This window comes from Lepidochelys kempii, chromosome 11 (assembly GCF_965140265.1).
Source record: "Lepidochelys kempii isolate rLepKem1 chromosome 11, rLepKem1.hap2, whole genome shotgun sequence".
Taxonomy (NCBI): domain Eukaryota; kingdom Metazoa; phylum Chordata; order Testudines; family Cheloniidae; genus Lepidochelys; species Lepidochelys kempii.
In genome coordinates this window covers 49,729,723-49,747,766 of record NC_133266.1, presented here as the reverse complement: position 1 = coordinate 49,747,766, position 18,044 = coordinate 49,729,723, and the positions used below count along the sequence as shown (strand labels likewise).

At 40.9% G+C, this 18,044-nt stretch overlaps 1 protein-coding gene across 2 annotated transcripts in view; it reads right to left on the bottom strand.

Moving 5' to 3' along the window:
- The window catches only part of ITGAV (integrin subunit alpha V), an 87,069-nt gene that overhangs the window by 5,798 nt on the left and 63,227 nt on the right, over positions 1–18,044 (bottom strand). The window contains exons 23-29 of one of the 2 annotated variants that reach the window (XM_073306108.1): positions 15,693–15,773; positions 13,535–13,640; positions 12,198–12,356; positions 7,561–7,674; positions 2,266–2,379; positions 2,058–2,165; positions 341–463 (exon numbers count right to left, since the gene is read on the bottom strand). In XM_073306108.1, coding sequence (XP_073162209.1) covers positions 341–463; positions 2,058–2,165; positions 2,266–2,379; positions 7,561–7,674; positions 12,198–12,356; positions 13,535–13,640; positions 15,693–15,773 — 805 coding nt within the window. The remainder of the gene's footprint in view (positions 1–340; positions 464–2,057; positions 2,166–2,265; positions 2,380–7,560; positions 7,675–12,197; positions 12,357–13,534; positions 13,641–15,692; positions 15,774–18,044) is intronic. The other variant, XM_073306109.1, reaches the window with a different exon arrangement.

Here is an 18,044-nt window from a genome sequence, read left to right as displayed (position 1 = left end):
GTGAGAGTCATGTCATTTACAAGCCATTTCTCACTGTGAGAGCGCTTAAGAAACAACCTAACTATTCAGTCACTTAGGTTTTCCTCCATACTCTCTAGTTTCAGCTCATCCTCTAAAACCAGGAAATCCTAAGTGAGCCAAACAACAGCCCAGTCCTCCCACAAACACCAACCCTTATTGCAACTCCTCCCTTGCTCAACAACCTAGGATGAATGGATGGACTCTGCAGTTTACCCAATAGATAAACATATTCAGACTGTTTAGGACCAAATTATTAGTGTCATTTTCAGTAATACATCAATAATGGACACCCCCACCCCCCCGAAAGTATAATGCTTACCCTGTACATTACAAAGACTAGAACAGCCAGGAGCAATAATCCTGCTAGGACAGCCAAAATTATAACCCACACTGGCACTGGCATGGGCTGTGGTTGAATGCCCCAGGTGATATTTGTGGTAACCTAATGAAAAACACAACGGATCACATTTTATTAGGCAGTGGCATGAATGAGTTTGTCCATACAGTTTGTGACATACATATTTTGAACCGGTCATATTTAAAACACATCCTAATTCACCATGAATTAACGTTTCTTTTGAATGAGATGGCACTTCTGTAAATTGATAGAGAATATATGATAGCAAAAAGGCTTTATCAGCCCGAGTTGGAAGTAGCCACATTATCCAAGACTATGAAAGCCTTTGTACCATACTAAATGCATATTCTGTATATGCTTGACATTTTACAGAAGAAGTATGGTATCTCACAAATGTTTCAGAGTTTTTAAAAGTATTTTTGGCATTTTATTTTAAAGTTAGGCACCCTCTCAATACCAAGAATCAAACCTTATAGGGCTTGGAAGGAGAGGAAAATTGGAACTAACATATTTTAGAAACCAGATACTGTATAAGAATGTCCTCTTCCAAATCCCTCTGCAAAAACTCTCTTTTGCTGTGATGCCTACAAAAATCTTGACAATGGTTAGAGAGCTGGTGAGCCGAGATCACTGTTTGTCATGATGACCACTGCTTTCTAATTGTTTCTCCTCCTCTTTGCATCACCCAGTTGTCTACTGCCTTATACTTTGATTGTTAAGCTGTTTGGAGCAGAGCTCATCTTTTTGTTCTGCATTTGTACAGTGCCTAGTGCAATAGAGTTCTGGTTCTTCACTGGGGCTGTTGGGCACGACTGCAGTACCAGATTATTATTATTAATTATTAGTAATAAAAATAGTAATAAATAATAATGTCAATTTTAAAGTTCAAACTCTCCCACTCCATGAGGACTAGAAAACTAAAGATTTCTACCATTCCTGGTTTTCTTATTGCACCAGTTTGGTCACAAGATATTGGACTTCACATCTGTCAATGGTGCAGGACTTAACACTGTCCATTCTGGGGTCTAGCAAGTGTAATGTGCATGGGTGGGGAGGGGAAGAAGGGAATATTTCTCTGGAAGAGTTAAAGGGGGGGGGGGGAAAGCCCTGTGACATGGTAGGTGTTGGAAAGCTTCTCTAAGCTTTGGAATATTAGCAGCAGTCCCAGCAGATAGATTAGTAGGCAAAAAGCAGGTGAAGCCATCAAAGACAAATGATAAATAGCATTTATCGCATATGTCTGCAGAATTGGGCTGTAAGATATGTTTGGTAGTACCACCACTGAGACATCAATAAATTGTATTTCCCAATAAAGGACTAAATATAATCCTGAATATCAGAACAAGTTTTATAGGCTCTTTGAATGATTCAGGACTGTCAGTATGTAGACTGAATTGTATCTATTAACCAGGTCTATTTGCGCACAGTATTGTCAATATAGATATATGAAAGCCTACATGCCAAATGCTAGAATTCTAGTTTTCAGATTGAAAATGTTTGGTTTTATTTTTAATTTTATGTGCATAAATAATTTTAATATATAAAACTAAGAGTTAGTTAAAATTTAGTAACATTATGAAGATGAATGTATGTGCTTCATTTTGATCATTCTATTTCTTATATTAATTTCAGCTGAATGTGCATTGGACCAAACCATGTTCAGACATAAATGACTTACTACTGTAGAATTATGGATATCTTCAAATGAAAGGTTCTTGTAAGGGAACTCTATGACATTGAATGAGGCTGATGACTTGAGTGAGTACGAATGATTCTGGTTTTCTTTCTGTGCAAAAAAACAAAAATTGATTTTACATGCTGGATGTAAAAAGACTTTTCATGTTTCAGAAGCGGGGAGAGATTGTGAATTATTAATAGGCACTTACGTTCATAAAGGTCTGGGTCCAAAGGCGGGATTTTACATACAATATTGCACTCTTTCCCCTCTCCAGGCGGCCAACTTGGCAGACTATCTTTAAACATTCAGCAGTTCCACAGCCCTACGTGTGACGAGAGGAATGGTTACCTCACTGATGAAAATGCATTACTATGTCTACATTCAGTCTTAAAGACACAAATGACAGTACATCAATTGCTACACAGATAATTTCTATATTAAAATGTGCAATAAAAACTCCATAAATCACTCAAGTGAATAGGAAATCCATAGCGAAATTCCATAATTTTGCAATTAATAAGCTCTATTGATTTAACCCAATTTTAAGGCCCCTTTGTACCATGATTAGAATAATAGAATCATAGACTTTAAAGTCAGAAGGGACCATTATGATTGTCTAGTCTGACCTCCTGCACAACGCAGGCCACATAATCTTACCCATCAACTCCTGTAACAAATGTCTAACCTATGTCTGAGCTATTGAAGTCCTCAAATCATGGTTTAAAGACTTCGAGGTGCAGAGAATCCTCCAGCAAGTGATCCATGCCCCAAGCTGCAGAGAAAGGCGAAAAACCCCCCAGAGCCTCTGCCAATCTGCCCTGGAGGAAAATTCCTTCCCGACCCCAAATATGGCGATCAGCTAAACCCTGAGCATGTGGACAAGACTCACCAGCCAAACACCCAGGAAAGAATTCTCTGTAGTAACTCAGATCCCACCCCATCTACCATCCCATCACAGGCCACTAGGCATATCTACCACTAATAGGTGAAGATCAATTAATTGCCAAAATTAGGCTACCCCATCATATCATCTCTTCCATAAACCTATCAAGCTTAGTCTTGAAGCCAAATATGTCTTTTGCTCCCACTGCTTCCCTTGGAAGGCTGTTCCAGAACTTCACCCCTCTGATGGTTAGAAACCTTCGTCTAATTTCAAGTCTAAACTTCCTGATGGGAGTTTATATCCATTTGTTCTTGTGTAGACATTGGTACTGAGCTTAAATAATTCTTCTCCCTCCATGGTATTTATCCCTCTGATATATTTATAGAGAGCAATCATATCTCCCCTCAGCCTTCGTTTAGTTAGGCTAAACAAGCCAAGCTCCTTGAGTCTCCCTCCATAAGACAGGTTTTCCATTCCTCGGATCATCCTAGTAGCCCTTCTCTGTACCTGTTCCAGTTTGAATTCATCTTTCTTAAACATGGGAGACCAGAACTGCACACAATATTCCAAATGAGGTCTCACCAGTGCCTTGTATAATGGTACTAACACCTCCTTATCTCTACTGGAAATATTTGATGGCAATTCCAGGATATGCATTACAGATATGTACTTTAGTAAGATGTGTGCTGATCTGAACTCTCACTGAATGTTGGAGTTTGTAATTGTTCAGTGTGTGAATTAGAAAGGTTACATATTTCTACAAAATATGGTACATTGTACCTGATGTATTCTCAGTAACAGATTTACATAGCATTGTATTTCACAGCTGGGTATCACAAACTCATGATGCAATATAATTATTGTTACAGAAGACTGTGCAACATGTAAAGGCCAAATTCCATTATTTAAGATAAATACCCTTAAACGAGAAGCACAAATCCTTCCAGAATGTAGTATCCTCTAATCCCAGACATAGCTAAAAAATTATTTCAAACAGAAATTATTCCTGTTAATATGATAACTGACTGGACTGCTTTACTTTCTCCCTTTGTTCTAGAAACTGTGGAAGTTTTGGCTTCTCATTTTATTGTGTACTGTGTGCCAAATAACTGCACAACCTAAGGGCTTCAGTGTTGTTGCCCTTCATACAAAGGTCATAGAGGTTTTAGAAAAAGATTTATGCCAAAGATTCCACCTGCTGTATCAGACACCGATGAAACATTGGGGGGAGGGATAGCTCAGTGGTTTGAGCATTGGCCTGCTAAACCCAGGGTTGTGAGTTCAATCCTTGAGGGGGCCATTTAGGGATCTGGGGCAAAAATTGGGGATTGGTCCTGCTTTGAGCAGGGGGTTGGATTAGATGACCTCCTGAGGTCCCTTCCAACCCTGATATTCTATGATTCTGCTGCTGCATTGTTGATAAACTGAACAAAAGGCCTTCAGTAAGGGAGAGTGACCCTGTGACACTCTATACCTTGAGGGAGCGCCCTGTAACCCCCATGTTCCTCATCTCATAATTGTGAGATTGCAAATAAAGCATGCCATGTGAGGTATCAGGGGATCTGCTGAAACCCATTGTTCCATCTAAATATGTGCATCATTAATGCATATAAAATTATAAGAATTGTGTTGTATGGTTTTCACTAAAATATGCTGTGGGTTTGGGAAGTGCCCAGATACTAACTCTCCAGAGACAGTGACAAGGGAGGTAACCAACGCCCGGGTGGGTGCAGAACACACACCACCAGCCTTTGTCCAGCAGAGGACTTACAATTCAATGACATGCCTGGACCACCACACATGCCTGGGCTTGTGTTCTCCAAGCACAGGGACTAAGGGTATAAAACAGAACACAGGGCGACCATGCTTCACCCGTTCTCCTCCTCCTATGCTGCAAGCAATAAGGACACTCCAAAGACTGAAGACTCCAACAGAGAAGACTGGTCCAGGTTTTAAGGGTGAAAACTGCTATGAATTGCAATATCCAGTGGGATGAGAAAAACTGTTTAACCTAGATGTTGCCCAGTCTAATAGGATTGAGAGTTTAGACTGCGTGTTTATATTTTAATTTTATTTTATTTTGGTAACCACTCTGACCTTTTGCCTACCTTTTGTAGTCAATAAACTAGTTTTACTGTTTATCTTTACCAGTGAGTTTGCCTGAAGTGTTTGGTAAATCTGCTCAGGTTGACAAAGGCTGGTGTATATCCACTTTCCACTGATGAAGTGTGAACCAATTAATAAACCTGCATTGCTCAAGAAAGGGTCTTGAGCAGTGCAAGACGGTATATTCCTGAGGTACAAGGCTGGGAGGATTTGGCTAGTGCCTTTCCCTGTGTGATTCATGAGTGGCTCTGGGAGGATTCACGCAATCTAGCTGGGTGAGGAGCTCCACATGCTGTTGTGCTGAGCGATCACAGTGCCTGGAGGGGTTTGCTGCTTGTCACTAGCAAAGCATTGTGAGAGACAGCCCAGGGTAGAGAGTTAAGGGGGCACAGCAGTCCCACAGTCCCAAGCTGCACCCCAGGGATCCCGTCACAGTCCCTTATCTGTAAATAATGCCAAGGAAATTCAGAGTTTGGCTGGCTTTTCTAACCTGGATTAAACATTTCTATTTTCCACTAGCATCCTATTAACTAATGGGATTAGATCATCAACAGTTCCTGAAAGAGGAACAAAACAAGGCTGCCTCTTTTCCCCTTCATTTTTGACCTGACATTCAGAACTGTAGCTATGCTTATACAATACCATTTGGATGCAACCATCACCCTGCCTTGGAGGGAAAGAGTAGAAGATAAAAACGTAAACTGGCAGCATATTCTTGTCACTCAGAAACTGTCTCTCCTTGATTTAACCTGTCTCAGAGTTGTTTGAAACACTGAGTTATTCATCAAGCTAGTGAATCAATTGAAATATCTCACATATAATAAATCTCAGATGTTAGAGACTGAAGAAACCTACTGTATTGTATCATCTATAATAGGTGCTGTTAAAATTCACTATTTGCTATTCTGCAGTACCTCCTCTTCTAATTAGGGGAAGCTATTGGGGTTATTGCAGACAGTGCAAGTTGCATTTTAAATGGAACCGACCTGTAATCAGTCTTCCTGAAAATGCTAAAATACAGACTCCAGATATAGGATATAATTTTTGGTGGTTAGAGAGTCCAACCAAACCATTAGGAAGGCTGGGCAAAGGCAGCTACTCTGAAGAAAGGAGTGTTTGGCAACTGGAGGTACAGGAGTTTGGAGCTCTTATGTGGAGAAGAATCAGACTGTCAGATCTTGACTCTTTTTTCCCCCCCGATCAGATAATCCCTATTTTCTCCTTCACAGACCCACTCCCCACAACATAGGATGTAGGTACATTTTAATCCTTTTTTTTCCTCTCCCCACCAAGGCCTTATAGCGAATAATCCTGGGATTGTGATATTGAAAATAAAGCATGCCATGTGAGGTTTCAGGGGATCTGCTGAAACCCATTGTGTTCAGGTGGCTCTGCCTTGATGCTGGCCTCTTGAGCAGAGCACCAATCCCAGAACTCCCACCACTTCTCTCAGGTAGATCCAGCAGACTGCCCTTCCCAAAGGTCTGACAGATTCATTCCACAGAAATGGGGAGAAATTCACTGTCCATTTCGGCAGTCTCAGGGTTACAGGTGCTGTACAAACACTAGGTGGACACGGTCCCTGCCCCAGCCAATTAAAGACAAGGAACAAGAACCGAGCATAACTAACAACAGAAAGAAAAGGGGAAGGGATGGAAGGAAGACATGGGTGACAGCTACAACAGGTGGATACACAGCTTGATGGTTCCAAACCATTGAAACATTTTTTAGAATGATCCTTTCTAAAGAGTCCTCATTAAACCATAACCACCCCCCACCCTGGATTCCCTTTACATTTGCTCCCTCACCTACTAGATAAAGTGAACTCACTACATTATTACTATATTATTACTTTTTCCTCCTTTTGCAGAGTCGATCCCCAAAACCCTCTATCTAGCACTACTGGCCCTTTTCAAAGAGAAACACAGATGATCCCCACACTTCCTGTGAATAATGGGTCCCCTTGGGAGCTGAGAGGCCACAAGAGTTCAGAAATTTTCCCACTCCCTGCTGTTATCCAGAAAACAGGGACAGGTCCCTGCAAACATCAGGAGCAGGAGGGCAGAAAGTCCATTGGTCAGTTAGGCGGAGTATGCTCTGATGTCACTGAAATCCAGGGCTGTGAAGATGCCCCCAGGGTTCATCCAGTCATTATACCTCTCCTCAGTTACCCCAATTTCTCACACCTCCCCCATCCAACTGTCAATGTCCCAACTCCACAGAAAAGCATAGTCTATGGAGACCCTGATGTTGAAAAAGGCCTCAACTCAATTCCCATGCCTGCAAATAACTGTGGGCACAAATGCATTCAGACATCTAACTAATAATAAGCTATGTTCCACTAAATAATAAGCATAATTAGCTATGTTCCACTAAAAATGGAAACAACAAGGCCCTAGATTATCAAATGCATTTTTCCTTTATAAAACTATTTCCACAGTTTTCATCTCTTCATTAAAAGAGCAAAAGATGACATCTGAAATATATTGGTTCAAGAGCTACTATAGCGCTTACCAAAGTATGTACATCTCCTTCAATGGCAGTTATATCTCTTCGATTTATATGGTGATCACGATTATCTTCATCCCTAAGTGTTTCATTCTTCTCATCTGCTTTAGGAACTGAAATCTAAGGTTACATCAAGAAAAACACAAATAATAAACAATATCTAATATAAGAACATAATGGCCATACTGGGTCAGACCAAAGGTCCACCCAGCCCAGTATCCTGTCTACTGACAGTGGCCAATGTCAAGTGCTCCAGAGGGAGTGAACCTAACAGTGATCTCTCTCCTGCCATCCATCTGCACTCTCTGACAAACAGAGGCTAGGGACACCATTCCTTACCCATCCTGGCTAATAACCATTAATGGACTTAACCTCCATGAATTTATCCAGTTCTCTTTTAAACTCTGTTAAAGTCCTAGCCTTCACAACCTCCTCAGGCAAAGATTTCCACAGGTTGACTGTGCGCTGAGTGAAGAAGAACTTCCTTTTATTTGTTTTAAACCTGCTGCCCATTAATTTCATTTGGTGGCCCCTAGTTCTTATATTATGGGAACAAGTAAATGACTTTTCCTTATTCACTTTTCCCACACCACTCATGATTTTATATACCTTTATCATATCTCCCCACAGTCTCCTCTTTTCCAAGCTGAAAAGTCCTGGCCTCTTTAATCTCTCCTCATATGGGACCCGTTCCAAACCCCTAATCATTTTAGCTGCTCTTTTCTGAACTTTTTCTAATGCCAGTATATCTTTTTTGAGATGAGGGGACTACATCTGAATGCAGTATTCAAGATGTGGGCATACCATGGATTTATATAAGGGCAATAAGATATTCTCCGTCTTATTCTCTATACCTTTTTTAATGATTCCTAACATCCCGTTTGCTTTTCTGACTGCTGCTGCACACTGCATGGACGTCTTCAGAGAACTATCCATGGTGACTCCAAGATCTCTCTCCTGATTAGTTGTAGCTAAATTAGCCCCCATCATATTGTATACATAGTTGGGATATTTTTTCCAATTTGCATTACTTTACATTTATCCACATTAAATTTCATTTGCCATTTTGTTGCCCAGTCACTTAGTTTTGTGAGATCTTTTTGAAGTTCTTCACGGTCTGCTTTGGTCTTAACTATCTTGAGCAGTTTAGTATCATCTGCAAACTTTGCCACCTCACTTTTTACCCCTTTCTCCAGATCATTTATGAATAAGTTGAATAGGCTTGGTCCTAGGACTGACCCTTGGGGAACACCACAAGTTACCCCTCTCCATTCTGAAAATTTAATATAGCATCTTCTATCCTAAAGGGTCTTAGGATGCTTTACAAACGACCAAATACATATACAAAAATAACTTCACAGAAGCAATCACCTCTGGAGTAGAACATAGCAACATTTTAACTGCGGAGAGCAACATTCCACCACAGTTTAGTATAGGAATGCAAGAACACTGCCACATACTACTGGGAATGCTGGGGAATTTTAAGTAGACAAAAGTGATTACCTGAAAAGAACTTGTCTAGGATGCAAGGCTAATACCCCTACTCTTGGCAAATGTGATTTGAGATCTTTAAGAACTACTACTAATGATTAGACTTAAGAGTGTGCAGAAATTGGGTAACAAGCCAACAGCTAGCCAAACTACTTTGAGCGGGTCATTCACATGTTTTGTGCTTCGTTGTTATTGCTGTTTCTGAGTTCTAGAGAAAGCAAAAAGAAGTGATTTTGCAAATGGATTCCTTGAAATCAGAGAAAATTTTGTTGCTATGTCATTGCAACACAGACAGAAACATACCAATTGCATAGCAAAACCATTTAATAAACTCAAATTTATTAGTGTTTTGTATTGACTTTCTGAGTGCCTGTAAACTTCAAGCAAAGCAAAACTAGGTCAAGAAAAAATTCAAACTGACCTCACCTGAGAGATTTCACAAAACTTGGGCAAATCAAAACCTATGACTTGCACACAGCCCTACGTGCAACAGAATGGAACCTATTCAAAAGAGGTGTCTGTCCTTGTTTCTAATCCCCATAGGTCCCTTTGTCTCTGTCCTAGCTGAGGTTTGCAAATCTCCAAAATTTATCATCTTCAAATTTAATTAACATGCTGTTCACTCCCTTTCCTAGATCATTAACACAGATGTTTAATAAGACCTAATTCAGAGCCCTGCAGTGTCCAATTCTTGCCTCACCAAACTCAATACTTAGCCAATTATTAGCACATATTTTTTTACAGTTCAGCCAGTTCAATTAGTAGAATGTTAACTGATGTCAATGGAAGTTTCATTCCTGGAATGAGCGAAGAATCTATTCTTAAAGCTGTCAATAAAGCACTTTCAATGTAGCAATCTCATATTCAAGGGTCTCTCCCCAATACTTCTAATGTATTTATTTGAGTCTAAGAAACTGGTACAAGCACTGTAGGTTACAAATGTGTGTATGTAAGTGTATCATTTAAGGAGGAATTTGAAATAGGGTACTGTGGGTAGGATATTGTGGGCCTTAGCAATTCCTCCAATTTGGGAATTTTTTTTCCAGATTTCACACTTGAGACCTACGGGTCACTATACTATTCCACATATGAAATACCCCTTTATCCCTGTGATGAATTTGAAATTGCATATATATGTACACACTATATTTATACAGTATATTGAAATTGCATGAGAGAAATATATATCTTCATGTATTATATATAAAATACTTTTGTGGCACGCTGGGCCTCATCTAAAGGCCACTGAAATCAATTAAAAGACTTCCATTGACCTCACTGTGCTTTAGATCAGGCCTTAGATAAATAAGTAGTAATAAAAACAATAATGCAATGTCTCCTACTAAACTGAAAAATAAAAATATTACATAAACAACAAAACAACTTTTGGAATGTTGCTGTTTAAATCTAGGTTAAGTAACGTTCCATTTGTAGCCCATGTTTTTAGTTATTATTCATTTATTGCATGATGTTATGATGAATCAATATGTTATATCATCTATATTCATTCTATGTTAGAGTTAATTTGTAAGATTATGAAAGTATAAGATGGAACAGTATTTCGAGGAACCATGTATCAGACATGAGTAAGGGAAGCTGAAACACAAGAACCTGTAGGCTGAGGCCTGCAAGATTTTAGCTTAGCTATTTTAGGTCTTGGAGACAAGAAATGATGACATAAGCGACCAGAAAATAACTCGATGCCCTAAGATTATGGGAAAAGAGGTACCAAGTGGTAATACTGCATAAAATTACCCAGAAAATAAATATTAGATCATAAAAATACTGTATCCAACGTGTGTCTTAACCAAAGGATACAGGCTGTGGATCAATGCCAATGTGAATAAACGGAACTTACACAGCCTATAGAAAATTGGGGTCCCTTAAGTTTCCAGGAGACACAAACCAATAAGAGAAAAGAGGGTTGACACTTTTGTGGACATGCGCAGAATGTAGGTATAGACAGAATCACATTATAAAAAGGGGATGCCCAGAATGGGAAAATTGAGCTCCCTTTGGGAGACTCCAGCAGGAACCGTACCACTACTGATGATCAAGCCAGTTGACACACATTAGACCCTAACACTGTTGTTAAGGATGTGAATATAACTATATTTGTAACTTCTATGTGCTTGGATAATCATAACTTTAATTGTAACTTTAATAAAAATGGTAAAACAGTCTAGACCTTGTACTTGTGAATGTATGTGTAGTCACTACCTTTGGTCTTTATGTGTTCCTAGAGACTAACTCTGAAGCAAGTAGCAGAGGTGACTTTTACCCTGTTAAGCTTGAAACTGCAGCCGCCAGGGCTGAACCCAAGGTGGTGGTATTATGTTACACAGATTACAAAATTCACTTTAAATAAAATAAAAGGCTACACATTGCTGTGGACTGAAAACTATGCCAACATGAGCTTAAAATAATAAAAAAAAAAAAAAAAAAAGAAGACGACATGGGATACTAGATCTGAACTTTTGGCTGAAAAACTGGTGTCTACCTATTCTTCCAGCTGGTGTCTCTTCATACAAGGAGCCAGGGTGTAACAAGGTGTTCGCTTGCCCTCGCAGCAAACCAGCCAGAGACCTCTTCTGAGTGCAATCACCAGTGCCTTTTATTTACAGTGTCAGCTCCCACCACCTTCTATTTACAGATGTTGCAAACTAGCAACCTGGGGGACAGCTAGCTTCTCCAGCCAGCAGGGATCCACGCAGCCTTTGGCTCCTCCCTTTCTTTCCCTTCCCCCCGCCAGCTTCCTGACAGCCCAATATAGCCCCCTGGCTAATGAGGCCCGCAAGCGCTTCCCTTCTAGCAGTTAGGCGTGGCATACTCAGCCAGCCCCAATTATTGCTTCTTAATTGGAGCTGGACTAACAGAGGGCTGGCTCAGGACCTAATGGCCAGCACCCTGTTACACAGGGTATAACAAAAAATAAAAGGGAATACGTAAAAAAAGAAGAGAGAAAATAAGCAGATTCTCAATAGGAGTAAAACACAGCAAAACTAGCGGCTATGCTTATTTACATTAGCAGGGAGTCTGGTCTATATAAATAATCTTATATTTCACAGTTTATAGTATGCAGCAAAATGACAGGAACAAAAACCCAACTCGACTCAATACCCAAACATGGCATTACAAAAGTCTCTGCTTACCTTAATTTTCAATGGGTTGATCTCCATATCTGAAGTGCAGTTCATGGGTCCATCAATTTCATATTGCATAATATACAACAGGGTGTTATTGTTGTATTTGTAAGGCCACTGAAGATTTAGCATCACCTTGCTAAAGGCACTTGGCCCATTGTTTCTCAGCTAGTGATGAGAAGAAAATTAATGACTGTGTAAGACTATCCTCTTTCCTTTGTTAATGGCCCAGGAGGCACTAGTATATACTTAAAATTATATGAAGGAGCATCTACAATATATCCCCTGACTGTCAGTACAATCAGAGTATCACCAGCATTACTATGGAAAGAAACTCAATTTCATCTCCCAAGAAGCTAACTTATAATTACTTGAAATAATTTGCTGGAAAGGGGAGAGTCTTGTGAAAAACTTAAAGATATTTTTCTGCCTTCAAGAAATTCCATTTGTTAAATGTACTACATTGCCCAAAGTGAGAGATACTGTACATTTCTTATCCAAAGTTGTATGTACATTATGGGACAGGTCAGATATATGAGAAGAAGAATTGTTTTAGATAAGCAGTACCTTATTGGTTGCACAATAACTTGAATTATAGTCAGACAGTCTTTCTAAAAAGAAATTCTTTAAAAAAATTAATTGAACACAGATGAAATCTGTGATAGTTGCTTAAAAAAAAGAACTCTCAAAAGACTAATTTTCGAGGCAAAAAGCTTTTGTAATAATGACTGCAGAATTAGAGTACAGCTGAGTGTCCAAAATAATTAACACACTGAGTAGTCATTTTATTGATTTCACTGTTGCAAGATTAAGGTGACCAGATAATTTGTGTAGTTTTCTAAAGGACTGGATGATTTTATGGCCAATAACATGCAGAGTTATGTAAAATAGCAGAGAGGTTTATGATTCAGGTATAAGCTGATTGCTGTAAGGATCAGAGAGGAATTCCTTCCCACTCCCACTAACTGCAACGTATAGCACTGCACAACTGGCTATATTAATTGTTAGGATTTTTGCCTTCCGCAGAGGCTTGAACCAATGAATTCAATTGACTCAATGCAGCAAATTCAGAGAGCAAATTCAGAGAGGAATTCCTTCCCACTCCCACTAACTGCAACGTATAGCACTGCACAACTGGCTATATTAATTGTTAGGATTTTTGCCTTCCGCAGAGGCTTGAACCAATGAATTCAATTGACTCAATGCAGCAAATTCTAAGTTCCTACTGAACAACGACATGGAGTAAAGCACATTTACCATAAAGGAAATCTTAACTAAAATATTTCCTCCTTCCCCATTATTTCTTGGCTAAAATGCTGGACCTCAAATCAGTAACGATTACATACCTCATATATGTGCTGAACTAGAGGTCCTATGTCTTCTTCTGTCTCTGGATTCTCCTGGGGTTGCCAGTTTGCAATGGGGAGGAAGATGTGATCAGGAGAAGAGACACTACATAGTGAAGGGAATAAACAAAGCTATCAAATACACCTCTACCCCGATATAACGCAACCCAATATAACATGGATTTGCATACAATGCGGTAAAGCTCTGACACACTGCTCTGAGCAGCATGTTATGGGGGCCGGGCCGGGGCCGAGGCCAACGGGTTGGATAAGGGGCAGAGGGTCTCGGGGACTGTCAGGAGCTCCCCCCCACAAGGGACTAGGAGGCAGGAGCTGTGGGGGGCACTTTTAGGGGCCCCACAATCCCAGAGTGGCCCGGGGGATTAGCGGGGGGCCGGGAGCAGCCCACTCCAGTCCCAGCTGTGTCCCTTGGGGGAGGGGGCTTGGGGGAAGGGATCCCCTCCGCATTCACCGGCAGCAGCGGAAGTGGAGCAGCCCGGCCCTAGCCCACTCCACTCCACCAGCTCCCAGCCACGGCGCTCTGCTTCCCGCCGCAGGTGAGTACGGGGGGCGTCCTTTCCCCAACCTCCCCGCACTCACCGGCGGCAGGAAGCAGAGCGCCATGGCTGGGAGGTGGCGGAGTGGAGCGGGCTGGGGCCGGGCTGCTCCACTTCCTGCCGCTGCCGATGAGTGCCTGTCAGGGGGCGGCGGGTGTGGATGGGGTCGGAGCAGTCTGGGGACAGGGAGCAGGGGGGTTGAATAGGGGGTGCGGTCCTGGGGGTGATTAGGGAATGGGGTCTCTGGAGGGGGCGGTCAGGGAACAAGGAAGGGGGGGGCAAAGTAAATTCGATATAACGCGGTCTCACCTATAATGCGGTGAGATTTTTTGTCTCCCGAGGACCGCGTTATATTGGGGTAGAGGTGTGTTTAGCCTAATTTCTAAAAAGTGACCCTAAGCCTTTCATAATGCAGACTCACGAAACCGAAATTTACAAATATCTAAAAACTAACAATGACCTTTCCATCCTAAATACTGGACATTGGAATGAGCAGAAGTGAAGTTTTTTTTTTTTTGTATAAAATGCTTGATCTTCTGCTCAATATACTGTTAAGAACAATTCTCTCTCAGAGGGATCTTTCTTCATATTTGGGGTCATTGTATAAAATTAATACATGCTGTCTGGACAACCTTCTGTGGTGAAAAATTCAACTGTGAGCAGGGTTGACCATAGAGGCATCTAATTGGTAGGGTCATACATGGAACTCAGCCAGCACCTGGTTGGCAATGGTGGTTTTACGAATTTTTCTTCCTTTTTAAACATGATGGTTTAACAGCACCAGGATCTCAAGAAACTTATTAATGCAGTAGATTTCTGGTGGGAAGGAAAAATTAAAGAAAATGGTGCCTCTTAGGAGATTTTCATTTTTCCCCTAAAAAATATGCAAGGCCTCAATGATTGTGAGCAATATTAGTGTTCCAGCAGGAGAAAAATTAACATCTTCACTAAACAGTCAGGATTCTTTAGAGGTTTAAGAGCTGCACAGAAAAGCACTCTTTGTAAAATAAATATATACATAAAAGTTATTCAGGAAAATTAAAATATATAGAGAGAGGCATCCTGAGTTGACTGGCTGATCAGAAGGACCATTTAATGGTTAGGTGAATTGTGGCTTTCAATAAATAGCAGCAGGAGAGAGTCATCACAGCCTCACAGATAGTATACCTAAGGCTGAAAAGGACAAGCTACTCAACCTATATTTGGACAGTATTTTGACATTCTAAAAAAAGGTTTTGGCAGTTTTGGACTCAAAGTGTATTTTCTTAGTCTGTTCAGAAGGTGATTTTTTGGGAATAATTTTTACAAACTGTTCTTTGAATGAATTATAAAGATGAACAGCAGCATTTTCAAAAGCACTTAGGAACCCAAGTCCCATTTTCAAAATTGACTTGGGATCCTAAATTACTTAGGTTGCACTTAAAGCCCCAAAGATGACGACATGACTCCGTGTTTACTTTTCTGTTACAAACCCTCCAAGGCTCAATAAGAAGCAAGACCTGCAGACCTGCAAGGAAGTTTACCAAAAAAAACCCAACCAACCCCAAAACAAAACCATTCATCATAAAAGAAACACTTGCTAAATAAGTATCAACACTCACCCTCTAATTTCAACAGATGCCAAGATGGCAAGGTCAGCCTGATAAGATGTTATTGGGCTTAAACTGTCAAATAGATTGGAGCTGAAAAAGAAGATAAGTCCATTTGTTAAATGGAATGAACAAGGTTCTTTTTTAAAGTGTTAAGCACATGTTATGTAACATTATTATGTGACTCCTGTGTCATCGGGGCAAAAGGAGAGGTACTAAAAACTCAGGGCCACATACGCTGCTCCACTGAGGTCTACTTTGCCATATTGTACAGAATAAATGGGCCTTACAACCTGCCCTAAATACTCTACTTGCATGGAAAAAACAAATGGCATAAAGCTGGTGTAGCTGACTATGCCAGCCCTTCCACTTTAACTCTCCTTAGCATAAGGGACAATTGAAGGGCTAGAGGAGGCAGGGTGAGAGCAAAATGCACTCCAGTGATCATTGCTACATAACTGCCCCTATCTAGCCCTTAGGCCGCTCTAACTTGCCCAAGGGCTGGTGTGGCCTTCACCTAGCCCCAGTGTTGGGGAAGCAGAAAAGTGCCTTAAAAGTCATCTCTGCATACCTCATCCCCTGCCACAGCTACACTAAACATCAGCTAGGCACTGCTGAGGATTGACCCTATATTTAAAACCTACAGAAGGGTGTACTAGATCATAGAGCAGTTTTCACTTATAAATGCTAGGATTACTCATACCAATACAATCTAGCACTTTCCTAGCTCCGATATAAAAGCGTTTCATCATCTTTATCCCTATTTTACAGAAGGGGAAACTGAGGCAGAGAGAGGATGCCCCAGGTCATCCAATAAGCCAGTGGCAGAGCTGGGAATAGAATCCTAGACCAGTGCTCTATCCACTACAGCACATTGCCTCCTTTGTAAGGATTTCCTAAATTTTCTCTATTTTCTTCACAGCTGTTGTAATTACAAATTACATGTAGCAGAGTAATATTTTCCTCCTAAACAGCAATCGTCATACCCTTTTGGATGCCGGGTCGTACCTGTGACATTGGTGGACCAGGTGACAGCTCATGTCATGGTGCTCGTGTCTCAACTGGACACTAACAGATACATAGCTGGAATCTGTATGGCTCACTTGTGGGTTAATATTGATAAATTTTTAGAACTTTAAGAAAGTGTTCAGACGAGAGTTGCTGCATGCATTCATCTTACTTGCAGTATCTATGTTCCATACGGTAATATGTGAGCAGTTTTATTGTGGGCCTTTGTGATTCTCGCCATATAGGAGAGGGACATTAATTAGTGCAGGGAACTGCTCTTCTGCAGAAGTTTCTTATGCTCCTTCTGAAAGAGGAGACCCACCATACCAGAGGGGCTTTGGTCGGATCTTGCAACTGAAAACTCCGTATGTCTGGACTGAGAAACCCTCAACAAAAGGACTGAAGACTCTTGTTGTTGTTCTGCTCTCCTCCCCAAGAATATGAGTCATACAAATGGATTCCACCCATTAGCTGAGTTTGCAGCTCAGAGCACGTGGCAGGAGGGGGAGGTGTTTCTAAAAACCCCAAACCAAGCAAATAGGTATCTCCATGCTGCTTGGAATCAGGGAGGGGGAGGTGTTTCTAGGCATAAACAAGAGATCCCCAGCTGAAGCATAGGTTAGCTTTAAAGGTCACGTAGAGCTTGCTCGTTATAAAAGCCTATATTACTGTTTGAAACCTAAAACTAACTCATTCGTGTCTGTGTCTGCTTGCTTTAACCTGGTAATAATTCTGTTTCCTTTTCCTGTTTAATAAATCTTCATATAGTTTATTACAGGATTGTCTACAAGTACAGTCAGTGGTGTGAGACTGTAAGTGCAATTGACCTGTGGTAAGTGATTGGTCCTTTGGGAGCAGGAGTAACCTGAATATTGCTGTGATCCTTGGTATAAGGAGACATCTATCACAGAAATATGCTCGCCCAGGTGGCGATACAGATCAGAGTACTCAAGGGGACTGTCTGTGACTCTGCGTTAAGGCTGTTAAAGTGCCTGAGGAGTTTGCACTTGGTACAGTTTGTTGGTGAAATCTACGTTTAGATCTCACAACCAGTTTGGGATTTGTGCCCTGGTTTTTAAACAGTCTGCCCTGAGGTTGGTACATCCCTTCTTGTGTCACCGTTGGGAGTGTTACAGCCATTTTTTTGACTTGGAAGCCATTTTTTGACATGCAGTGCACACCTCTGAGTGCAGCGAAAGGCACAGACTAGATAAGTGGGACACGTCTGTCATATTACTTGGACCTGTCACATGTCACTAAATGCTGCAGTTCCTCTCTCACATTCTGCAGAAGCAATTTCTATCCTGTTGTGCTTGCCCTCTGAAACAGTTACATAAAACTTGCATTTCTCCCTTA